The sequence below is a fragment of the Carassius auratus genome, unplaced genomic scaffold (assembly GCF_003368295.1).
Source record: "Carassius auratus strain Wakin unplaced genomic scaffold, ASM336829v1 scaf_tig00214183_4049273_7079891, whole genome shotgun sequence".
Lineage (NCBI taxonomy): Eukaryota > Metazoa > Chordata > Actinopteri > Cypriniformes > Cyprinidae > Carassius > Carassius auratus.
In genome coordinates this window covers 387,861-414,173 of record NW_020527547.1, presented here as the reverse complement: position 1 = coordinate 414,173, position 26,313 = coordinate 387,861, and the positions used below count along the sequence as shown (strand labels likewise).

Below are 26,313 nucleotides of genomic sequence, written 5' to 3'. Positions count from 1 at the left end.
ATATCAGATGTTGAATGATCCTCAGAGTAAACAAATGTTCACATCTAATTTAATTTACCAGAAAGCTTCCTTTATTTACCCCTTCCCTCTGTGTTCATTACCCAGATTCATGTTTAATACTCTAAGGACTACTACAGCTTTTAATCACAGGTTTACTGAGCCAGGCAGACCTTTCCTGATCTACCAGAGTAGGTTTTCACTGCTCAAAAACATCAATACTGTATTTTTGGCGTGGGTGTTCATGGGATTAGTTGTGTTTCAATGAGCCGGATCCCCTGAGCCTCACATAACAGAACCCAAAGAGCAGATTCAAAACAGTTTTCCCCAAAGAAAGTCCAAACGTTTATTTTTAAAACATTCTTCAACAATGATTTTTTCTAAACTGTAACTCCAGTTAAATTTTTTGACTTCACTTCAATTTTGTTTATAGTCATGATTATTCTTAAATGTCATCTTGGAATTATGGTCAGCAAAGAGCTTAATTTGCATACATCAAATATATAACAAAAAATACAGAAAAGATATCAACGCTGAAGCAATTTTATATTTGTGCTTAATATGAGGCAGATTATGGTTGCCGTATCTGAACAAAGGCATTATTAGAATGGTTTCAGCGGTTCTCGAGAACCGTCCTTCGGCTGATTCAAAGTACACTCAACACCGCCACTTATCATTGTCCTCCTGACATCAATCAATGTTTGTATGAGAAAGTTGTATTTGATTCCCAAAGTGCAGATGTGGCATTGAAACTTTCTTTTTTTATCAAGCACAAACACAAGATGTTTTTCCTCATCGCTTCGAACAAACAGCCAAACAATTGTTCATACAGTATGTCTTTATGAACCATTTCTCAGAAAATTCTGAAAAATAAACTTCAAAACAGATTTGTTATTTTTGAGTCTTTTTTTCTAGTTCCATAATAAGCATTACAAAATAGTGAAATAAAAAATAAAATAATAATAAAAAATGATTCACTTCTCATGTTATACTCGGGAAGGAGTGAGGAGATGCTGGAGAATGCTTCAGATATAGCATTTAAATCAACGGGCATATACAGGTGGAGGTGAGGAAGGCAGTTCGGGTTGTCATGGCAGATCAGGGGACTTGGGAGGTCATGGTGGATCCGGAGACTTGGGAGTGCATGGTGGATCAGGGGACGTGGGAGTTCATGGTGGATCAGGGGACTCGGGAGGTTGTGGCGGATCAGGGGTATCGGGAGGCCATGGTGGATCTGGAGATTCGGGAGGCCATGGTGGATATGGTGGATCTGGAGACTCGGGAGGCCATGGTGGATCTGGAGATTCGGGAGGCCATGGTGGATCTGGAGACTCGGGAGGCCATGGTGGATCTGGAGACTCGGGAGGCCATGGCGGATCTGGAGACTCGGGAGGCCATGGTGGATCAAGGGACTCGGGAAGTCATGGTGGATTTGGAGACTCGGGAGGACATGGCTGATCAGGGGAGTTTGGAATCCATGGCGGATCTAGAGACTCAGGAGGCCATGGTGGATCCTCTGTGGCCTTAGATGGCTCAGCTGCGGGCATTTGCCCCCCCCCCCAAAAAAAAAAATTAATTGGGGAAAACTAGGTAACTTGAGGGGCACTTTGGGCCCTGAGCCGACACTGGAGCAAACTCTGGGGCTGGAGCCGGAACTCTGGGGCGGAAGCAGACACAGAAGTGAGCTCTGGGGCCGGAGCCGACACAGAAGCGAGCTCTGGGGCCGGAGCCGACACTGAAGCGAGCTCTGGGGCCGGAGCCGACACAGAAGCGAGCTCTGGGGCCGGAGCCGACACTGAAGCAAGCTCTGGGGGCGGAGCCGACACAGAAGCGAGCTCTGGGGCCGGAGCCGACACTGAAGCAAGCTCTGGGGGCGGAGCCGACACTGAAGCGAGCTCTGGGTCCGGAGCCGACACAGAAGCGAGCTCTGGGGCCGGAGCCGACACAGAAGCGAGCTCTGGGGCCGGAGCCGACACTGAAGCGAGCTCTGGGGCCGGAGCCGACACTGAAGCGAGCTCTGGGGCTGGAGATGACACTGGAGATGACACTGGAGATGACACTGGAGCAAGCTCTGGGGCTGGAGACGACACTGGAGATGACACTGGAGCAAGCTCTGGGGCTGGAGACGACACTGGAGATGACACTGGAGCAAGCTCTGGGGCTGGCTGGAGATCTGGAGCCCTACCCGGGGCTTAACAGGGAAACAGGAGCCCTCCCTGGGCTTAACTGGGGATCAGGAGCCCTCCCTGGGTTTAATGGGGAGACAGGAGCCCTCTCCAGGCTTAACTGGGGATCTGAAGCCCATCCTGGGCTTGACTCTGGAACGGGAGCCCATCCTGGGCTTGACTTGGGAAGGGGAGTCCATCCTGGGCTTGACTTGGGAACGGGAGTCCATCCTGGGCTTGACTCGGGAACGGGAGCCCCTCCTAGGCTGAAGCGGGGAACAAAACCAAAACATTATAAGATTTTCAGCAGCCATTCCTCTGGACTTCAATGTAACATGATCCTCTAGAACCCATTCTAATATGCTGATATGCTGTTCAACAAACATTTTTATTGTTTTCTGTTCATTGTTGAAAACAATTGTGCTGTTTAAAATTTTCATGGAAATCATATATATTTATATTTCCCCCAGGAATATTTAATGAATAAAAAGTAAAAAAAAAATAACAACAACAATTTATTTTATAATAGTTTTTAACAAATCTATTAAGAAACAATATTTCATTACGTGTTCTTCATTAGGATGTAAACTGAATCACACTAATGACTGCAGACTCGCTGGATGATCAGTCATTTGCTTTCATTTCCATCAGTGCTCATTTATCTTCTGCTGGGTCTGCTCCCAGAAAGCCTGTCTGAAGAGATGTGCTGATTTCAGCTGTTTACTCAATCTTGAATGTGGATCATTAAAAAATCCTGCCTGTTCTGTCTTTGTTTCTGAGTAGAAGTACCATCTATTTGACAGCACCACGTGCTCAGAACCTCTGCTCTGTTTCAGCTTCTCTCTCTCCTCACACCTTGTCAGTGCCAGTGTTTAACTGCATTCCTCCCACCTCCACAGTCCAAACATGTCCAGTCACACCAGTCTGTTAGTGGCCGACTATTCATCACATCCCTTCTAAATAAACAGCCGATGTGTTTGAGAGAGTGCCACATTGGGGCCACTCATTGCACATTTACTGGAGGAAAGTAACCCCAATTACTTAGTTATTGTGCTTTTCCTTTATGTTGTAATACTTTATTGAAATCCTTCTTTTCAAGGCTGTCTACTCAGCAACAGCTTTGTGAGTTGAATGTTATCCTCAAACACACACACACAAATTGCATAAATGAAATGCTCATGCTTATGCTGTCAAACTTTTTTTTATTTTTTTTTTAAAATATAGCACAAAGCTTATAAGTGAAGAGACATACAGCCAAGTACGGTAACCCATCCTCAGAATTCGGGCTCTGTATTTAACCCATCCAAAGTGTACACACACAGCAGTGAACACACACACACCCAGAGCAGTGGCCAACCATTTATGCTGCAGTGTCCGGGGAGCAGTTGGGGTTTGGTGCCTTGCTCAGGGGCACCTCAGTTGGCCCGAAACTCAAACCCACAACCTTAGGGTTAGGAGTCAAACTCTCTAACCATTAGGCCACAACTTGCTCAAATGGTACAAATGTAGATATACTATAAATGCAACTATTACAATATACAAACAAAAGATCCTGTGTCAAAATTTAGCATTAAAACCTCACCTCTTCCCAACCAGCCACACCTCAGGGGTCAGTACCAGCTGGTGGAGCAATTTAAACCAGCTTTTTATCCTTGGTTTTAAGTTACACACAATGCCTGTTAGTGTTCTCACACAAATATTAGACTGGTATCAGTGCTCCCTTCCTCCCACAGCTCTCTGCCCGCGCTCTCTATAAAGTTGGGATAACTGACAGCCAGGGTTGCTCCTTGCCCAATAAAGTCTGGGTCATCAGTAGTGGATGGCCGCAGATGACATAGCTCTCATAATCCGGTGTGTGGATCTTTCTCTGTACTCTCAGCCACCATGGGAGCACAGCTGAACACAGGACATAAAGCTGTCATAGGACAGCGTCAATGTAAATTCACAGATTGATCCATTACAGAAGCCGGGCGTGAAATAATTTAAATGCCTCAGAATATAGGCATATAGGCAAAGCTGTATCGCTGTATTAATAGTGTTTAAAGTGTTTAACCCCTGTTTAAGTTTTTTTAATTCAATTGATCAAAAGTGACATGCGGAAAATATATTAATGTAAAAAAAATCTTTATATTTATCAAGAAAATCTTGAAAAATAAATATGCAATGGTTTTCACAAAAAATGTTAAGCACCACAACTGTTCTCAATATTGATAATAAAAATCAACATGTAACCCAGCACTGATACTGAAAGAATGTGCTGGCAGGCATTTTACACGACACTATACACTAACACAAAAAACAACAGTTAGTCTCCCACTAAGAAAAAAACTGTGCTAAATTGCTAAATTGCAGACACAGAAATAGATCCTCATTAAAAACCTTACAATGAAGTGTCTGATGGGGCTTCCCCATTACATGCACTGTCAAATTGGCGCCATGGTAGTTTGGCCACATTCTTTAAAAAACAGCAATGCTTGATATCACATGACTGCTAGGAGTTGCTTAGTTTTCAATATGTAATTGTAATCTTCAAGAAAAGGAAAATGGTTTGTGTTGAATACAAAGTTACACAGCTGCTGGTTTCCAGATGCTTGTGTACTGCTGGTTTCACTGTGTGACGTTTTTTTAGCCTTCAGGGAATGTGAAGCCAAAACTCTTCTGCAATAAAAACGTGTAACTGAATACACTCACTAATCCAGCCAGGACAATCAAAAGCATACATCAGTTGAATCTTCAGTCATTTTCCACTCATGTCACAGCATGATATTACGGGACGAAGACTGGGAGCAAGGAAAGATGGGACTTATTTAAGGGTACATATTCAAAGTTGTGTTATAGCATGAGATGGTTGTAATTCACTATATGAGAATGATGTAAAATGTGTGAGGGGAAGGAGTTTCTCATGTAGGACAGTATTTTGTGGTTGTGTTTGGTGCTTTTGTATAAGAGATGTAACATTGATTATGGATGGTCGAGTGGGAGGTGACTGGGAGGGGTAATTTAATGTGACAGTCCTAAAAATAGCATCAGTTAGGCCAATATATTTTTTATATGTCCTGCTGTTTGTTTTACAGACAATAATCTGCCATTAGTGCATGAACACTTTTAACATACAGTAACATCAGAATAACGTCAATGAATATTTTTCAATGCATGTTTATTTCCAAATGTGTGTTTCATGAAGGTAAGTTGTCACAATGGAACCTGCCATTTAACAATCACTTGTAGAATTGTATGAATAGTCTATGCAATCAAACAATTATGAAACAAAATAACAAAAATATAACGTAAAATGGTAACATACAAAAATAAAAACACTTACAAATTGTAATTAATAAATTGTATACATGTACATTTTTGAATAAAGCCTGAATTTCAGTTATTTTATTCAGTTTTATTGTTTATGATAAGGGCATTGTCGTTAAGATGTCAGAATTCAGCTACAAAAAATATATAATAATAATAATTATATATAAAGCGTTTTGAATAGACTACTATACAAAATGAATCTGTGTAATTGCACTTTTAATTCACATCCTTATATTTAAACGAGCCCCGATATACATTGTTCCCAAGCTTGAGCTATAGCCTACCCTAAAATCTAGACAGCTGATGCTCCATATGTATTAAATCACTTTGTTGCAGTTGATTCTTTATAAATCGATTTTCCACGCCCTTACGAAGCACAATTGGTTTGGATGTGTCCATGAAGCCAATAAGAAAGCCCTGATTGAACCGTTCCGTCAACAACCATCATGCTGTCTTGAGATCAGGTCCCCAGGGTTCCTCATCTGTGCGCACGAGACCCCTGTTAAACAACTTTACGGTCTTTGCAGTTGGGTTCTTCACTCAAAAGGACAAAGGCATGAAAGAATGAGAATGGATGATTCACTCAAAAACGCGAGAAGCATTTTGACAAACTATCCACAACTTCTGACTGAAACTAGCATGATTCCACATTAGGAGTGAATGCTGAAGACCTCAGAGAGGAGTTGTTATACATTGTGAGGATGAAGTGATTACTGATGATGACGTTATAAAACAACCCCACAAGCAGCGCAAGTGGATAGAATGGCGTATCACCACTTAATACCGGCCAGTCCAACTGACCTCACTGTTAGCTCGATGCTTGGACAGCAGTCGCAGTTTTTCCCGGTTGGATATGGGAAACAGCAGTTTGCGAACGTGCTCCATAACTCGATTCGTCTGGCACTCAAAGAAGCCGCGTCTCCCGTTCACCTCTCTGTGGAGACGAGAGACCCCGGACTGGCACCTGAGGATGACCCCGTGGTTCACCTGGAAGGCAAGGAACTATGGGGGCAGTTTCACAGAAGCGGCACGGAGATGGTCATAACAAAGTCTGGAAGGTAAGAAGCTGATTTGACACGTCTTTTGAAAATGGGCACTGGCACTCCAAGTATTTTAACTTGAACACTTGTAAACAAGTGAAAGGCGTTTTGCTTCTTTGAGGCGCATGTTTCCAGCATTCAAAGTGTGCTGCAGCGGCTTGGACAGGAATTCGAGGTACATCCTGCTGATGGATGTAGTCGCAGCCGATGACTACAGATATAAGTTTCACAACTCTCGCTGGATGGTGGCTGGAAAGGCCGATCCAGAAATGCCCAAACGAATGTACATCCACCCAGACAGTCCTGCTTCCGGGGAGCAATGGATGTCCAGATCTGTGACATTTCATAAGCTCAAATTGACGAACAATATATCTGACAAACATGGATTTGTGAGTATAATGTGATTAATCTTTTATGAATGAAGTTTATTGTAAATTTCTCCTCAAAATAGTTATCTTAGGTTACTGTCACCAATTGTAAGAGTTAACAAGCGCTATGCAACATTCAACAAGTTGCCTGTAGTGGTCAGCTCATTTAAATATTTGCATTCATTTCTATGTAAAAATTATTTGAAAAAGGTATTTTTGTGGAATTTGAATTTAACGTTATTTTAAAGTTATTGTTTAAAAAAAAACACGAAATGATATGATTTTGTTTTGCAGACCATATTAAACTCCATGCACAAATATCAGCCGAGGTTTCATATCGTTCGAGCCAACGACATCCTCAAACTTCCTTACAGCACGTTCAAAACCTACGTGTTTCCCGAGACAGAATTTATCGCTGTGACGGCATACCAAAACGAAAAGGTGACAGATACAAAGGTTTTAAAAGTAAATAAATCTTTGAAAAATTTTCACAACACTCGGGAAATGTGGTATCATCATTAACATGTTAACCACACCTTTACAGATAACTCAGCTGAAAATCGATAATAACCCATTTGCCAAAGGATTCCGGGATACCGGAAATGGGAGACGAGAGAAAAGGTATTTCTTTTTTCAGGTTTATGCCTTTACAGTCCTGTTTAAAAGTCCACTTCTAAAATGCATCGATTTTTTTTCTCAAAACAAATTATATGATCTGCATAGACTTTTAAGTGAAAAGTTGAACTAAACAATATTAATTTGTGACTATGCCCCTTTTTTTTTAAACATTTTATTTATATCATGCTATTTTGTGTAAAAAAACGTTCTTTATTTCCAGGTTTAAATTAGATTTTAAATTAGATCTCAGATTTTCAATGCAGTCTTTTGAACAGTAGTGTGTGTCTGAAAAGAATGAGATTGATATCCACTGACATTTGTATTTTTCGATAATTAGAAAACAGATGTTACATCAGAGGTGTGATGTGGCACCGAAAAAAGCCAATGTGTTCACAGACGACTCGTCTTTTCATCAAAGTTCATCAAAATATTTAATTCAAGAAACGGATGTTGTTACATCAACTTCAACAGGTGTTCGGTTGGGATTTATAATAAATATATACTTATACTGTATAATAATTTATAATAAAGGTCAAACTGTTTATTATTGTAAACAATTTTATACTAATGTATATATTTTTTACTGATGATATTATTATTTTTTATTAATATGCTTTGGTGATCTCATTTATAATTCATATTATTATTTCTATTCCAAACACGCATTTATGCGATATTTATTCTACAGATAAAAACGAGAGTGACATTGATGGATATGGAGATGAGAAGGGAAGCAATGAAGATAGAAAGCATTCAGTTTCTCAAGATGAGCAAAATTCCACAGAAATCTCAACAACAGTGCAAGAGTCCAAGGATGATTCAAAAGAGGAGATACAAGGAGAAAGGAACATAAGGGTCATCACAAAAGAAAAGCATGGTGAAGAGGGTTCTGAACATTTAACCTTGGACAAAAAACATGCTGAACAACACAAGTTTGCAGATGATGTTTCTCAGAAGGGTTCGCCCACTCGGCACTATTACATCCCCACTCCAGGCCTAATTAATTCACATGTCTTGTCAAATTTATGCCAGTTTAATTATGTTGGGACACTTCCGTTTTTGGCATCTGAAGCAACTGATCCTTGGTTTTCAATAAGATCAAATCAAGGGGAGGGTCAAGGTTACACCACTTCATCCTTACAACAAAGACTTATTGGCATGCCTGATTTTCAGCAGTTCAGAACAACATCTCAGGTAGGTTGACAATTCATGATGTAAATCTATTTGGTTGAATATAACTAAAAATCCAATTATTTATTTTAAAAGAATTAATAAAATGCAATAATGTTTTTTTAAAATATATATATAAAAAGACATACAACGTGCTAAACAAAATGTGTTGTTTTATTGCCTTTCATTTGCATATTTTATTTTAAATAAATAAATAATAAAATCAAATACTACTAATAATAGTGGTTTTATCTGATTTTTTTCAGGGTGAGCTTGTTTCAGCGCATGGAAATGTATCATCATATCCACAGAGTTACGTGACCACATCTGCTGCCACCTCCTCTGCTGTATCATATCAGGTTCAAGGCCCCCCTGTTTTCAACATTGGCTACCGGTCCAGATGCAGACCTTACTCTGTGCCAATGTGGGTGCATGGCCGAAAAATGCCACAAACATCAGTATTTGTACCATATGGTGAAATTGATACAAATGAGCATGCTGGTATTACAACTGGATCAATTGAGTTTAGATCAAATCCTAATGAGGATCAAAACATACCGCGCCGGGATCTCTAGAGATGTCTGTTCAGGAGTAACAACAAATTCAGCTGTAATGATGTGCATTATATCTAAAGTCTATGGTATGCATCAACTGAAGATCTGGATTAAAAATTAATATATTCTATTTATTCTTTAGTCTTAATCTGCTGTGTAAAAGTGTGAAGAATGTGTAAAATAGCTAAATAAAGTTGCAGAGCAACCATTAAATAAATGTCATACCATTTTTCTGTTTTTCCCCTGTTCATTTTTTTACCATCGAAAGTAGTCCTATGACTAATATACATCTCATTTAATCGTAATTTAGGCTATATATAAACAATATCTAAAAGTCCTACCATATATCTCATGATCCCTTTTTCCCGACGATTAATTAAAAGTTAAGCCTAAGGTTTATAATAAATAATATATATCTTACATTAAGTAGCCTACTTGTATTTGACGTTTAAGAACTTTCATGAACTTCTAACTATTTTCATGCGGGCAAAATCTGCACCTGATTGATGCGGATGATAATCATTTGACCACAAGAGGTCACCCATGACCGTGTGATGGAGAACCAGATCTGGTGGGCTAAAACAGTTTACTCCGGGAAGGGGGCTTTAAAAGTATTTAAAAATTTACAGACACACACACACTGAAATCCACAAAACTATCTAAAACGTTATGTTAGTAGGCTATCTGGAAAACTGATCTCAAATCAAATGAATTATCCCGTTAATGCCAATGGACTACATCTGTAATACAATTGATGGCGGACTTTAATCCCATAAATATTTAATAATTGTAAAGGTAAAATACTAATTATAGTATATCAATTTATTTCTTGAGTTGAATAACACTGAAAATAAAAATGGAATGACGTAACACACAAAGCGTCATCACAACGCGCAGCTTATGTTGTCATGGTACAGATCAGTTTTAGCTTGTTTACTGGTAGCAGGATAATATGGTAAATTCTCAGCTGCAAAACGGAACATAAGTTGCATATTATGAAATAAAACTGCCAGTAATATGTCGACTAGCATTAGAAGATGCAACTGGGAAAATGACTGCTAGTTGACTCAGCTGCTGTTGCGATCGTTAGCTGACAGATTGTTTAGCCGTTCTCCTTTAATTACTGTCCAGAAATCATGCCGCAGATTTCAGTCAACTACATTTTATTAGGCGGACAGTTCTTGCTGCTCTTCACAGTGCTGCTTTTACAGTGTCTTGAAGGGATTCACTCGCAAAACTCAACCGAGGCCCCCGGGAACACAGTAACGACCAGCAAAACAGTTGTGTTCAGCAATCAGCCAGAAGAAAATGTGACGAGGAATGTTACAACGTTTCCTGCTGAAATATCAAATCACACGGAGCAGTATGAGTACAGCCCCCCATCACCTGTTGTCCTCTGTCTATATCTGTAAGTAAACATCTCATCTTTATGAATCACGCCGACTGTTTTGTGTAAACAACACCAACCTATAATTTCAGTTCAGTCTTAACTGGTATAGTTATATCATGATGATAAATAATTCGTGCTCTTGTCTCTTTTAGACCAGAGGAATTCATATTTTGTCAAGATCCAGTCGATCACGGAGGAAATGTCTCTGCCTTTCAGGAACTGGGCTATGGATGTGTAAAGGCAAGTACATTTTAATTGGAAAGATTGTGTTGCACTAATAACTTCTCAGAGCCTTTCCAATATATGGGTTTATGTAGGTGTAGCGAAACTTAAAAACTTGCAACGTACATTGTCTCGTAGTTCGGCGGTCAAGTGTATAAAGATGTGAACCATACCAAGGTGTTTTGCTCGGCTCTAGATGGCATAGAGTGCGCTGGACCACGGGAGTTTCTCAGAGGCAATGAGCCATGCATTAAGTAAGTGAAACACAACATAATATATGGTTCCCACAATTTGAAATATATAATAAATAATTTAATATATACACTTAGGCAGAAACTATTTGCACATTAAATTGCATTAAACACAATGTGCACTAAGTGAAAAAGCTGCTATTTGCACCAAGTATAAATCATAGCGTTAGATGCTAGTCATATTTTAGTGCAAATAGTGGCAGATACTATTTGCAGATCAGTGTGTTGTAGTGCATTAACAGCAGGTTTGAAGTTGATTTAAATTTTGACCCATAACCAACATTGAACTTGCTGATCAATAAAGGTGTCCTTGAAGTTCCAGGTCTGCGATCAACGTGCCTCATCAACGTGCCTATTAAATACACATTAACCGCTTTATTTCAACTTCTCTTTTAGCTAATATGACATTTGAGATATTGAGATGCGTCTAAAGATCAACAAAAAAATATCAAATGTACAGTATTTTATATATATATATATATATATATATATATATATACACACACACACTTTAATAATTTTATTATATGAAATAATTATATTTTAAAGTCATGAAATTGTCTATAATGAATAAAAATAATTCTAGTTATGATCAGATCAGATATAAAATATTTCATGAGCTTGTTATTGCTTTTGTGTGTAGTAAAATTTGATAACTAGCTATAGAAATGTTCACAAAACTGACTTGACTTAATTATCTAAACAATTCAAGAGTAAACTGGTCTTAAAATCCTTATTCAGTAGGGGTGCTCCGATCACGATCGGCCGATCGTTATGCGCATCTCGTCAGTAAAGCCGGTTTTCTAATCAACGGTTAATTCAATCAGGTGCGTGATTTCACATAGAGCAGCTGTTACTACACAGAGCCGTTGTTAATAGATTAGATGCGCAAATCCACTTCATTTTCAGCGTTTTTTGGTGCATCTTCTCTATTAACAACGGCTCCGTGTAGTAACAGCTGCTCTATGTGAAATCACACACCTGATGCAATTAACCAGCTGATTAGAGAACCGGCTTTACTGACGAAATGCGCATTAACGATCGGCCGATCGTGATCGGAGCACCCCTATTATTCAGTATTCACAATTGACTAGAAAGTTCATGGAAAATTAAATTGTCAAGAACGTTGGAACCCTGCTAATAGGTTTATAGATATATATATATATATATATATATATATATATATATATATATATATATATATATATATAAACATCACTTAGATGGCAGCCAGTTACATAGTGTTTCCTGTTTAACCTGTTATACACAAGAGAGTTTACATCATTTTTAATTTCGTTACCACAAGAGGGCAGTAAATATTGTGGATCCCATCAGTGATCCTCAAATCTGGCTCATGAGATCCACTTTCCTGCAGTTTAGCTCTAACCCTAATTAAACGCACCTTTTGTGATTTAAGGATCACTGGTCTACATGACAGTACTTTTCCGATTATTAACTGTGGACAGTGTGTCAGTACTTACATAGCTTTGCATAATCTTTTTTTTTTTAAGCTATACAGCCTATTAAGGCATTGGCAATGTTTTTCTTTGTGATTTATTAAGATACACAGGACACTACTTCATCACCACCCTACTGTACTCATTTTTCTTGGGATGTTTCGGCGTCGATCGGTTCTGTCTCGGACACACTGGGACTGCGGTGGGAAAGCTGCTTACCCTGGGAGGTCTTGGCATCTGGTGGTTTGTGGACCTCATTCTCCTGATAACAGGAGGCCTGACCCCCAGCGACAGCAGCAACTGGTGCACTTTCTACTGATTTAAAGTAGCTGTATCTGATTCATCCTTCTCATGCCACAAGTTATATTTAATACTGTATTCATGTGGGCTTACAATGGGCCTTATTTGCTATTATTTGTAAAATACTGTTCTCTTTTGTAAAGTGTTTATGTGAAGCGGTGTTGTAAATAAATGTTATCTTCAAAGAGTAGAACTCTTAATTTATATATCAATTTTTATGATGATGTGAGTGTAATCCTTATTAAACAAACAAGTAATTATAATTTTTTTTAAATGGACTACCCAAAGAGCTGTCAACAGACAGATGTTATGAAACAGCTTGCAATTAAAATTACATACTGTAATAGACACAAGAAAACATGCATATCTAGGCAGAAATCATATGGTAAAATCATATGGGTACAAAGACTTGTTTTGACTGGTGCATGGCAGTGAAAAGGATTCTGTATTTGAAAACAATTGAAAGCAGTAGGAAGTACTTGCATACAGTGTTTATGTTGACCATGTGATGGATTACCCCTGACAGATAATCGGCTTCAATCTTTACATGCACTACAAGTCTCTTTCACTCAAAACACAATGATTATTTTTTTGAGCAGCAAATCAGCATATTAGAATGATTTCTGAAGGATCACGTGATACTAAAGACTAGAGTAATGACTGCTGAAAATTCAGTTGTGCCATCTCAGGAATATTTACAGGCAAAACAGTTATTAAAATATACATTTTAAACAGTAGTGCATATGAGTATCTAATGATATTTGGCAATGCAAAACTGACATTTAAATCAGGACAATATATACAGAAGCACAATACATCTTAAAAATAAAAGACTTTTGAATTCATATCCAAACGCATCACTTGGCCTTGACATTTCATGATCCTGTATGCTATTAACATAATGCCCATATAATGCACATGTGTGGGTAGTATATTGTTTGGAGGTATGTAGATAAAAACTCGCAAGATTCAGTCCACTTCATCAGGAACCACTGTTAGTGTGATTTCTTCATTAGCACGTCGCACCACCAAAGACAGAACCTTGTCTGACTGCACGGCCTGACTCACGTTCTCTGTAGAGTGCACTGATTGTCCATTAATGCTGATTATCACATCTTGGTTGAGCAAGCCAGCGCTACAAAAGTGCAAAACAAAGTTGAATATGTGAAATGTTTGTGATACTCTTTGTTATTCTACAGAGTACAGCTTGTATTGTCTGTTAATTGCAGCAGCTACTGTTCAGAGTTTGCATCTAAACTGGCCCATTTATTTGTCAAAAATAAGAAAGCAATAGAGAGTCCAGGGTGTTTTGCTTTAATTATCTGTAGTTTGTTCAAGTGGACAGTTCACTTAAATACAACAGCTGAATCAAACTTCTCCACTTAAAATGAAAGTTCAACCAGAAATGAAAATTCTGTTATCACGTAAAGAATGTCGGTGGCCAAAAAATTCTGGTGCATACAATGGAAGTCAATGAAACCAATCTGGTTACCAACTGTTTAAGTTATCAACATTCTTTGGTTTCAAAGAAGAATGTAAGCCATATAGGTTTGGAATGACATGAGGGTGAGTAAATAACAATCATTTTTGGGTGAACTATCCCTTTAAATTTCTAATGCCTGACACTTACACAAAAACAAAATACCTTAGGAGGAATGGCATCCTAGGACAGAAGTGCTACAGGAAAAATGTGTTCTTTGGCAAATATGTAAAAGCCCTTGTGGTATACGATGAGGATATATATCTTGATCTGACTGAAGGTTATGATAGTATGAAAGGGCCCCCTGGGGTTAGATGAGTGAAGAAGAAGGTGGTTGGGGTTAATCGGGAGGAGTAAGAAGAGGTGTAGGCAAATGCCTTTACCTGAAGGCAGCTGTCCCTGGAATAACCTCATACACATACACCCCAGATCTCACATCTGGGAAGTTGCTCTCCTTCTCCTTGAGCTCCCTAATCAAACTAATGACACAAACATATATATATATATATATATATATATATATATATATATATATATATATATATATATATATATATATATATAAAAAGCAATATAAATAGTTCTTTAAATCTTCAAAAAAGCATATTTTGAAAAAAAAAAAAAAACTTACGCAGCTGAAAGTTGAAGCATTCGCACTCCTATATATCTTTTTTTAGTCTGCATTCTTCCTGAAAATGTAAGAAAGAAGTTAATTTAATCAAGATAAAAACAGCTAAGCAGCTCATAAGAAATTTGCAAACCTTTTCTTTGCCTGTCATAGGAGTCTGCAAGGAACTGGCGTATGCGGTCCGAGGGAATGGCAAATGATATTCCTGGCGTAACCTTAAGCGTGTTTATGCCAATAACATCCCCATCCTTGAAAGAGCAAACGGAGCATAATAATGATATGCACTGTAATGGATTAACAGCTACTTTGAGACACACAAGAAGGCGGTGGTGACTGGGTTTACTAATTTTATTATTATTATTATTATTAAATACTTTATTAATCCTTCACAGGAAATTATATTAGTAAAGCAGCAATCACAATTCAATCATTGGACACCGACATATCTACCTAACTAAACAACTTATGGATATCTTACAATAAAAAACAAAAACATGTTACACATTACAAGACTTAAAAAAATTTAATAGAGAATACTGAGGTCATTATTTAAACAAGTAAAATGTTTGCATTTACATAGTTTATATAATATATATATATATATATATATACTTTTAACTTAATGTATTATAAAATAATACTTTTAACTTCATTTGCTTATCCAGTTGCATCGCTTGATTGATGTTTTATGGTTGATCTGTGCTTTTTTTTAATACATATTTTCAAGCTTCCATTGTGCACTATAAATGGAAATAATTTTTTTTTATTGCAATGCCAGATGCACGCTTGAGCCTGAGGCTCCTTCAAGGACACATGTTGCGTTTTCCTTTACAAGATCAATAGAATAATATAAATCACTACAGGTAATTTGCCCAGGCTATACTTAATTTCCAGATGGAAACAGACATAGAAAGAGTAGACACTGCACAGTAAGGAACCATGAATACCAAAACTGAATGCTGCACACATACAAACAAGAGTTATAACCTTGGGGGAAGTTTTACAGATACAAATAGAGATAAACAAATCAGTAGCAGCTGTGAGTCAGAATTACAGTGAGTATCACCCCCCTTTAAAATGATCATATTTTGTTGCTTTGCAGCCTGAAATGATGATGGGCAGAGTTTTTGTTTTATCCAGCTATATTTACTCATTGCACCATATAATATCCAAGTGAAAGATATAACACCAACCCGTCAGAAAAAAAAGATTTTCCCATTGATAACTTTCTAGCAGAGAGCAACAAATTTTACTCAAGAATTTGACCCTATTTTGCCCCGTCTATTTTTCCTTCCATCTTGATAAGTGCTCCAGTCCCTGCTGCAGAGAAACACCCCATAACAGGATATTACCACCTTCATGCTTTACTGTAGGACTGCTGTTATATGGACAGTGAGCTGTATTGGATTTCTGACACTGCCAGACATATTGTTTAACCCTGAAACCCTACCCTACAAGCCACATTTGTGAAGAATTTGTGATCTTCTTGTCACATGCACACAATGAACAATGTTTGTCATAAATTCCCACAGCTGCTTCAGAGTTGCTGTAGGCCTCTTGGTAGCCTCTCTGACCAGTTTCCTCCTGCTCTTTCATTCAGTTTGTATAGACGTCCTTATTCAGAGAGGGTCTGTGTTTTACCGAATACATTCCACTTCTTAATAATAGATTTCACTGTACTTCTAGGCACTGATAATTAAAGCCTTTGACATTTTTTTGTAACCACCTCCTGACTTGTGCCTGTGAACAACTTTATCCCAGAGATCTTTTGACAGTGCCTTGTCACCCATAGTTTATTGTTTGCTTCAGGTGCACTACCAAGGACTGAAATACTTTGAGCACTACCACACTGAGCACAGGTGCTCCACAAGGCTGTGTGCTTAGCCCGCTGCTCTTCACGCTGCTGACTCATGACTGCACTGCCAAGTTCAGCTTCAACCACACTATTATTTTGCAGATTAAACAATTGTGTTTGGTCTCATCAGGAAGTGTCACAGCTGGCTGAATGGCATGGCACTAACAACCGGTCCCTCAATGTAAGACAAAGGAGGTTGTGATGGATTTCAGGAGAAACACTAAATTCCTGGGGGTGCATATCACAGAGGATCTCACCTGGACCACCAACACCATGTCACTCTCCAAGAAGGCACATCAGCGCCTACACTTTCTCTGCCGACTGAAAAGAGCAAGTCTCCCTCCACCCATCCTCACCACCTTCTACAGGGACACCATAGAGAGTGTGCTGACCAGCTGTATCACTGTCTGGTATGGGAATTGCAGTTCAGCAGACCGCAAGACCCTCCAGTAGACAGTGAACACAGCTGCAAAGATCATTGGTGCCCCTCTCCCCTCAATCCTGGGCATTTTCCTTACATGATGCTCCAGCAAAGCCAACATTATCGTAAAGGACCCCACCCATCCCTCCCATAGTCTCTTCCAGCTCCTACCTTCACAAAGATGGTACCGGAGCATCAGAGCCCGTTCCGCCAGACTGCTCAACAGTTTTTTCCCCCAGGCTATGAGAGCCCTGAACTCACCCCACCCTCCTCTGAAACAATGGACCATCTTTTCACACACACTGTGTACATATTCCCAAAAAAGACTCTGTAATATGTGTGTTTACATGCTGATGCACTACAAATCATCTTGCACTGTTCTTCTGCCAGCTGCTTGACTTACGATGTTTCACTTTGCACATGTACAGTATTATGTGAAACATTTGTATAGTTTGCATTTTTTCAGTTTATGTATAGGCAAACATTTAAATATATTATAATCAAAATCTGTCAGTAGGTTAGTTGTGTATAGGTTTATACTGTTTTACTTCATTGTTATATGTCTGTATTTATGTAGGACTATGGTCCTGTGAGGCACATTTCGTTCCACTGTATGTCCACACATGCAACAGAATGACAATAAAGCTCAACTTGACTTGACATGACTTTTTCCAACTCAATGATTCTGTTTATTTATTTATTTTTGAAAAAAAAAAAATCTGACTTGTTGACTCATGAATGTTAAAAGTTGCATATACATAATGCCAAATAAAAGACAGGATAATAAATGGTTCTTACCAAGTTTACAAGAGGTCCTCCTGAGTTTCCGTACTGTGAAAGAAAACATTGACATTCTATTCATGAACATGGACAGACACAGCTGAAGTGTCTATTTTGATAATACGGGTCTATATGTAGAATGGTTACATTTATAATGGCATCTGTTTGAATATAATCCATATCAGAGTTCTGCAGGCCAAGTTCATGACCTCCTCGGTGGGTAGTGCTGACGATACCGGTGGTCACTGTGTTTTGAAGGGAAAACGGGCTTCCCACGGCTACTACAAACTCTCCTGGCCTCAGGTCTGAAGAACGACCAAGTAAAAGCACAGGCAGGGGAGTCTGTATAAGAGAGAGACATAATGTATTTCATTTGTTCCTGTAAAACATATTTAGCCAGCTTGCTGATTTTTGTATACAAATGTGACCTGCTTTTCACAAAAAATAGGCTATTTATATAATTAATTTTTAATGGAAACAGTTCCAAAAAATCTGCTGACTTTTGTCAGAATTTCTTCTGATTTATTGAAGCCAGTTATTGTTAATTAAAAACAATAAAAAATGGTGTACAATATTATTATTTTATAGTAATTGAAATAAAATATTATTAGTTAAATAGAAAAAAACTATTAAAAAGGACAAAAGCACAAAACAAAATGACTAACATAAAAACAAAAACTAGTCGGCAGTATGTTGACATGTCCCGGCTCACAGACCTTTTCCAATCCCATCCCCCTTTCTCTCCCACTTTGCTTACTTGCTACTATCCTATCAATAAAAGGCAAAAATAAATCTTAAAAATATATGAATAAAAAATCATTGAAAATATTAATATACTATAATAGTATATAAAGTCCACACATTTAACAATATTGACCTATTTAAGATTTTATTTACATGTTTTTCCACAAACAACTTACTGCGATCTCCGACTTAAAATGATATGGCCACAGCTTTACTATATGTGCTGACACCTTTTTTTAGAACAGTATAATAGTTTCCTTGAAATGTTTGAAGCCAGCAGCCAGTCTGGGCCTGAGCCTGCCCCTGCCTGCCTGTGCTCTCTGGGGTGCAATTTTATGACGTCAGACTGATGCACAAGGCTTGATTACCGGGGCCTCCTGAGCAGGACACCTTTACACTCTGTCCCAACCTTGACTCTGCAGGCTTCTGCTGGGGGCCTGAGCACTGCAAATTAACAGATTGTCATCTGCCTCCCCAGCACCTTTCCCCCACTTTCTCCTGCTTTCTAAAACCACAGGCAGCAATACACAGTCTGGGACTGAATTAAAGGGGCGGTGAAATGCTATTTCATGCATACTGAGTTTTTTATACTATTAAAGAGTTGGATTCCCATGCTAAACATGGACAAAGTTTCAAAAATTAAGTTGTACGTTTGGAGTTGTACTCCTTCCGGTTTGTCACAAGTTTCGGAAATTTTTTTTCGAGTATGGCCCTGAGCTTCGAGTATTACCAAAAAAAAAAACATTAAGGGACCAGTGGACGGAGTTTATTTTTCATCGACGGAGTTGTGCAAGTGTTTTTTGTTTGTTCCCTGCATTTCGGAGATGCTTGTTTTACAAACAAGGCCCAGTTTGATGCCGGATTTGCGTAAACTAAAATTAATCATATCAAGAAGCAGAATATAATTTTTGGTGGCACAAGCCCTTGCTGACTCCAGAAACATCTGCTCGACCGCCTCCCAATGATTAATTTACTTCCAGCTGCCTTGATGCTAGTCGTTGATTACAAACTAGTGGACCTGGGTCCTAAAATGCAAAGATAAAATTTTTACAAAGCAACAAAAGGTATTTTGACAACTTAAGACCTCTGAAGGCTATTTTTTTCCATTGTTGAGTCATTTATCCATGTCACCTGACCAGATTTTGGACATCTTGGCCTACTTACCTCTGAGTCGATCTTAATGAGAGCAATGTCTAATTTTTGATCCACATCTTTGATTGCGGCATCGTAGAACATGCCATTTTTTAGCTCCACTTTGATATGTTGTTTATTGGACAGTACATGTGCATTGGTGACGATCCACCCATCCTCTGACACTATAAACCCTGAACCACTGGACACAGGGACGTCTTGGTTGGAAAATGGAAGCCTGGAAGAAAACAACGGGGGAATGAGTGTATGAGAAAATTGTTGAGAGATTTCTAGGTTTTGAAATGTTTTGCCGCAAATTCCAACTTCTTGTATTTATTAAAATACCACAGAATATTTTTTAAATACATTGCTTTTCAAAAGTTTGGAGTAAGTAAGATTTCATCAAAGAATCCTAAAAAAAATGTATCACAGTTTCCACAAAAACAATAAACAGCATAACTATTTTAATAACACTTACATAATAATAACAAATGTTTCTTGAGCACCAAATTAGCATCTTAGAATTGTAGAAGTGACACACAATACTGGATTAGCGGCTGTTGAAAATTTGCCATCACATTAATAAATTACAATAACTCAACAATAACAGTTTTAGTTATATTTTTACAATATTACTGTTTTACTGTATTTTGATCAAATAAAAATATAAAGAAATTTTACAGACCCCAACCCTTACAGTGTATAACATCCTTTTAAACACAACAACTGTTTATTGTAAATGTTTAGTGGTGTTGACACTATGCATATTTTCTCACATAATTATATACTAATGTTTAATTTATGCAAAACGCAATAACAGTAATCCAAATAGCATTGTTTATATACTACTTCTACTCTCATTTCTGAACATCCGTCTAAACAAGCAAGCAAAAACAAGTATATTGTCATAATTTAATCACATATGGAGAGTGCATTATACGTCAACTAAGAATACTAAGTATTATAACCATCATGTCATTCTGTGCTCAGCATCTAAACAATCGATACTATCTGTACTTACCTAGTAAACAGTTCTAGATGGACCACTGCAGGGGCAATCTTATCCACCACATCTGCTATGAAGTTAAATTTGTAGCGCATGCTGCTTGGATTTCGAGAGCCTGTCAGAACAAAGAGAAGAGACAAAAGCACCACAGTTTACATTAGAAAGTAATACTTGCTTGTATTTAAATACAGCCCAAGCCAAAAACATCTGCATTAAACAGAGCTGGACATGATAAATCTAAAATGCATTATCAATGCCACAAAGTTGGTCTTCAACATGTTGAACATGTTGAACATCAACAATAGTACTGTGTGGGCACAAACTATGAGCAAAGCAAACAGCCCTGTGGAGCTCCGTCCTTCACCCTGTTACCTGAAGGCACTGAGCGAGAACTTGCCACACAGTCTCTGCATAAATTGATTTTACACGCTTATCTTCAAATCTGTGGCAGTTGATAGCAGTTGTGCTCCTTTGAGAGAAAGTCAGGGTCCTGATATTACATGTACAGGTTTCATTGGGGTGAACCACAACAATATTTCAATAGGCAGAAATGAGAAATCATGACAACAAACCACAGATGCAGCACCATAAAAACCTGTCCTAATAAATTGAGACATCAATTAATCATCTCCTCTCGTACTTTTCTGCCAAAGAAACCAACACAAAATCAGCTGATGCTACGTATATGCAAATATGTACTGAACGTGGATACAAAGCAACAGATAAAGGATATGTAATCCACGTTACCACTTGACCAACAAGTTACCACTTGACAAAATAATTTTTTTATAAACTATTTTTGCATACTGGGTCCACTTTCAGAGCTGAATTGCTTATGTCATTGTGTTTTCCAGTCCTTTGGGGACCCCTGAATTTGGCAAAGCATAGCTGACAGAACATGCCACATGGTTTTCATAGATGGATCATATATCCCGAGGCATAACTGTCAAAACAAAATAAATTTGAACCTCTTGGCCAGAGGCCAGAGAACATTTGTATGCATAAAACGGGTTTCACCTGAATGTATGTGTGTGATACTGGGGACTGTGGGATTGTGTGTAACTCACACATTGATCATCGCCGCTAGCACCACCTTCATTTATAGAAAACAATAAAAATAGTTTCTCAGTGCTAGACTGTTTGTACAAACACTGTAAGGGGACCATTTGATACAAACATTTGTGTTTCAAATCATATCTCAAGCTATGAGAACGAGAAAAGAACACAATATGATGACTTACTGTACATTAGTGCTACAAATGTAGAAGGGGTGGAAATCATCCCACAAGTATTATGGCACAATAAAAAGAATGCATTTAAAAATGTCAATAATTATATCTGTACTAATATGGTAACACTTTTGGGAGCTATAGCAATATCATTCCAAGGTTTCAGTTAATTTAGAAAACCAACATGCTATGACAATACTGATGTTCAAAATGTGTGCCAAGATTTGGCTTGTAACAACAAGTGACAAAGAACAACAACTCTGCTTTTTCCTCTGCAATATGCAAAACTGCTGAATGCCAGCACTGACATGTGCTGAATTGAATGCTATCAAAGTTCCCTTGACATTGAAATAGATTTGAAATGCTGCATCTCTTTTACTGCAGAGGTTTGTGGCTTAAGTCAAATCTATTATCACATAAATGCCTCTACTTACTTTTTTATGGGGGGATTTGGTTGAATTTTGCATGAAGCTGTAAAGTCAAGCTGTACTCACTCATATCTATCATAGCTAAAACTATCACATCTCTTGCTCTGGCTACTGTGTATAGACCACCAGGGCCATGTACAGAATTCCTAAAATAATTTGCAGATTTCCTCTCAGACCTATTAGTTACTGTTGATAAAGCGCTAATTGTCTGAGATTTTAACGTTAACGTTTATTGACTTAATAAACTATTTTGGAGTTAACCAAAATGTCACTGAACCCACTCAATCATTTAAATCATAAAATAGATTTAATTATATTGCATGAAATCTACTGATATAGATATCACACCTCAAAGTGATGACAGTATTGTGCATGATGCGTATCACTGATATTAACTATATGGCTCTGTGTTACCATCTGGGCAGAACTATTGTTCCAGCCACCAAAGACAGATTTGCAAATAACGTACTGTGCCATGGTATAACAGTAATACTCACTCTCTCAAGAAAGAAACTCGTATATCCACAAACTCATAGAAAATAAACAAAACAATCCAAGGTTTATATTTAGCACAATGGCTAGATTAACAAATAACCAGACGCCACCCAATCTAAATATTCCCTCACAGTTAAATAGTAATTACTTTATGAATTTCTTCACTGATAAAATAGATTATATCAGAAATACAATAACAAATATATATTCTACAGCGTCTAATAATTCAGTTTCATCCATCACATCCAAGGATTAAATGCAGTGCTTTACAACTAGAGGACAGGAAGGGCTAAATAAACGTATCACTAGATCTAAATCAACAACATGTTTATTCGATCATATACCCACTAAATTACAGAAAGAGTTGTTACCTGTAGTAGAAGAAGCATTTCTTAGTTATCTTTAGGTCACATCAAAAAACCATTCAAGCTGGCAGTTATTAATTCCTCTTACTAAGAAACCACAACTAGATCCTAGTGAACTGGCAAATTACAGACCCATTTAAAATCTTCCCTGTATGTCTAAATTTGAGAAAAAGTTGTGTGTGCTCAATTGTGCTCCTTCCTGCAAAAAAAAAAAAAAAAGATATGTATGAAGAATTTGGGTTTTCAGGACCCACCATAGCACAGAAACGTCACTTGTTAAAATTACAAATGACTTGCTTCTTGCGTCAGATCAAGGCTGCATCTCATTGGTAGTTTTAGTTGATCTTAGTTCTGCGTTCAACACCATAGATCATGACATACTCATAGATTGATTACAAAACTATACAGGTATTCAAGGACAGGCTCTAAGATGGTTTAGATCCTACCTGTCTGATCGCTACCATTTTGTTTATTTAAATGGGGAGTCATCTCACTTATCACCAGTAAAATATGGAGTGCCACAAGGATCTGTCCTAGGTCCTCTGCTATTTTCAATATGCATGCTGCCCCTTGGTAATATTATTAGAAAATACGTGATTAGTTTCCACTGTTATGCTGATGATACTCAACTATAGGCCTATATCTCAACGAGACCAGATGAAACATCTAAATTATCTAAGCTAACAGAGTATGTTAAAAGTGTAAAACACTGGATGACCAATAATTTTCTCCTATGAAATTTGGATAAGACAGAGATAATACTTATTGGACCAAAAAACAGTACACAGAATCTTGTAGATTACAATATGCAACTAGACGTACTGTTACTTCCTCTACGTCAAAAACTGGATGTTATATTAGACAGCAAATAATGCATCTCATAATTTTGGACTGCAGTTATATCTGATCAAATAAACATTATTATTCTTTAGCTTGGGTTAAACTAATTAATTTTACTTGGTTGGAACTGCAGCTACGCTAATTATGTCTCTATTTGTTTTGGCAAGGGATTTACATCCTGTGGTAACTTGGATTTACACAAGCTTCAGACTGGATCTAGAACACCTGAGAAGAGATGATGTTGTCAACCCCTCAGAGGAACTCAGATGATGCTAACTCTGAAACAACATACAGAACTACCAAATTTTGCTGTAAGTTTGATTGCAACGTATAATAATTGCTGTTGCTAGTGTTCATTGTCTGTTTGATTACGTTTTTATTTTTTTCCCCCGTACATTTCTACAACTAATTATTGTAGAAACTTATTTAGAAAATTGTAGAAAATTATTTTCAAAAAGTTTCGACAGTACGTTACGTGTAGGCTATGTGTTGTTCGACGCTTTTCTGTCAGTTCATCAAATTATATTTGCCACATTACTTTTAATATAAACTGTTGCGTCCGTTGCAAGAAAATAAATAAATAAAAGAACCCGTTTAGATTGTTATTAACTTAGGCCAATCTGTCCAGGTGTTATGAACACCAAAGCAAACATTATTTTTTTCTATTTTTTTCCCTCACCTGTCTCGCAGGGGCCTCTCTGGATGAAAATGACAGCAGGTATGCCGCTCATCTCAGCCCGTCTGTTCTCAGCTTTCAGTCGACAGATGCTGGGATAAGTTCTCCCATCGCTGCCGCACACTGGCTCGTGGGAGTCGCACACGCACGTACCGCGCGCACTTGTGCGATAGTCACAGGTCATCCCCTGACCGCAAACTGCATGTCCGCGCTCGCCGCAATACTCCCCCTCTCCCGCTGCACACACCGTGCAACAGTCACATCTGTCCTTCACCACGCCGAAATAACAAGACTCTAGAGCAGATGAGCAGCGGGACACGTCGCACACATTTGAGCATATAGTCTGTCTCTTCCGTAGATCACGCGCCTGCAACGCAGAGGCCATGAGAACACAGGCCAGCAGTTTCCACATGATGAACGATACTCTCACGAATCGATGTAAGTAGTTCTACTGATCAAATTTCAGTTTTAAGTAAACTTAGCTTTGACAAAGTCAACAGATGTGCCCTTGATCAAATCCACGGTGAAATGTAGAAGTTTAGAAACACGAATTGCATTTTGTCTAAATGTCATATATGCCTGTAATGATGCTCAAGTTGTCTCGTCGTTCGTAAACCTCTGTATGAACAGACAACATGTTGGAACGCAGCTCTTCTGAGGGTCTTCAAGGAAGGAATTAAGGGAGGAGCTCAAAGTTTACCTCTCTCTGTGCCTGTTATTCCAATAACTCATAGCAGATCAACACAGTGAAGTGGTAATGATAAATGTAATCTAATCATGTTCTTGAGCAAAATTTGCTTTAGTCCTCTCATGTGTAAGGAGCTATGGGAACATTAATCCCTTGCACTGCATAATATTACAAAATCACAGTGCGAATGGACCTTCAATATATGTATTCATAAAAACATACATTGTGCAGTCTTCTTTTCTAAAATAATTTGAAAACTGATTGTATAGTAGGCCTACCACTGCAAATGATTATGATTATGGCTGTGTCTGTTTCAGCCTTCAGTGCTACTTGAAAGTTTATGAACGGTCTTTGGCAGTATCCTGAAAAAAAGTTTGGCATGCTCACTTAACTTCTGCAGAAATCTAAACAACTGAGCGCAGAGAGATGTGTCGTACAGCACAGCAGCAACCAACTCCTGCCTCTGATCTTGTGTTTACAGCAGCACTTCACTTTGTCTCTTTGTTGCTCTGCCGACAGCATGTGTGAATTGAGCTGACTCCAGATTTGATGTGGATATTTTATACTTCAATAGAATTTTATGCATAAATACTGACAGAGAAAATTCACCAGTAACCTGTCCATTAATACCTGACAGATACAGGTACACTATGATGTATTTTGTGTAATGAACTGTCACACAGCCTAAAGTGTTCTCCCTTTATTA

The 26,313-nt window shown here is 38.1% G+C and overlaps 3 protein-coding genes across 3 annotated transcripts; 2 read left to right on the top strand and 1 right to left on the bottom strand.

Annotated features, from left to right (window-relative positions):
* The first annotated feature begins 5,721 nt into the window (after positions 1 to 5,721).
* On the top strand, positions 5,722 to 9,412 carry LOC113091399 (T-box transcription factor TBX3-like). The gene is made up of 7 exons (XM_026256911.1): positions 5,722 to 6,529; positions 6,633 to 6,900; positions 7,174 to 7,320; positions 7,424 to 7,500; positions 7,835 to 7,968; positions 8,186 to 8,691; positions 8,934 to 9,412. Exons 1-7 carry the CDS (start codon positions 6,234 to 6,236, stop codon positions 9,240 to 9,242), a joined length of 1,737 nt encoding a protein of 578 aa, XP_026112696.1. The 5' UTR covers positions 5,722 to 6,233; the 3' UTR covers positions 9,243 to 9,412.
* Positions 9,413 to 10,113: 701 nt separating this feature from the next.
* On the top strand, positions 10,114 to 13,026 carry LOC113091328 (TM2 domain-containing protein 2-like). Its single transcript, XM_026256778.1, has 4 exons — positions 10,114 to 10,629; positions 10,764 to 10,851; positions 10,972 to 11,087; positions 12,647 to 13,026. Exons 1-4 carry the CDS (start codon positions 10,358 to 10,360, stop codon positions 12,858 to 12,860), a joined length of 690 nt encoding a protein of 229 aa, XP_026112563.1. The 5' UTR covers positions 10,114 to 10,357; the 3' UTR covers positions 12,861 to 13,026.
* Positions 13,027 to 13,253: 227 nt separating this feature from the next.
* LOC113091327 (serine protease HTRA1-like) lies at positions 13,254 to 26,089 on the bottom strand. Its single transcript, XM_026256776.1, has 9 exons — positions 24,923 to 26,089; positions 20,902 to 21,001; positions 19,914 to 20,118; positions 18,153 to 18,347; positions 18,024 to 18,056; positions 15,083 to 15,197; positions 14,953 to 15,010; positions 14,705 to 14,800; positions 13,254 to 13,976 (listed from the first exon to the last, which is right to left on the bottom strand). Exons 1-9 carry the CDS (start codon positions 25,329 to 25,331, stop codon positions 13,811 to 13,813), a joined length of 1,377 nt encoding a protein of 458 aa, XP_026112561.1. The 5' UTR covers positions 25,332 to 26,089; the 3' UTR covers positions 13,254 to 13,810.
* Between the last annotated feature and the right edge of the window lie 224 nt (positions 26,090 to 26,313).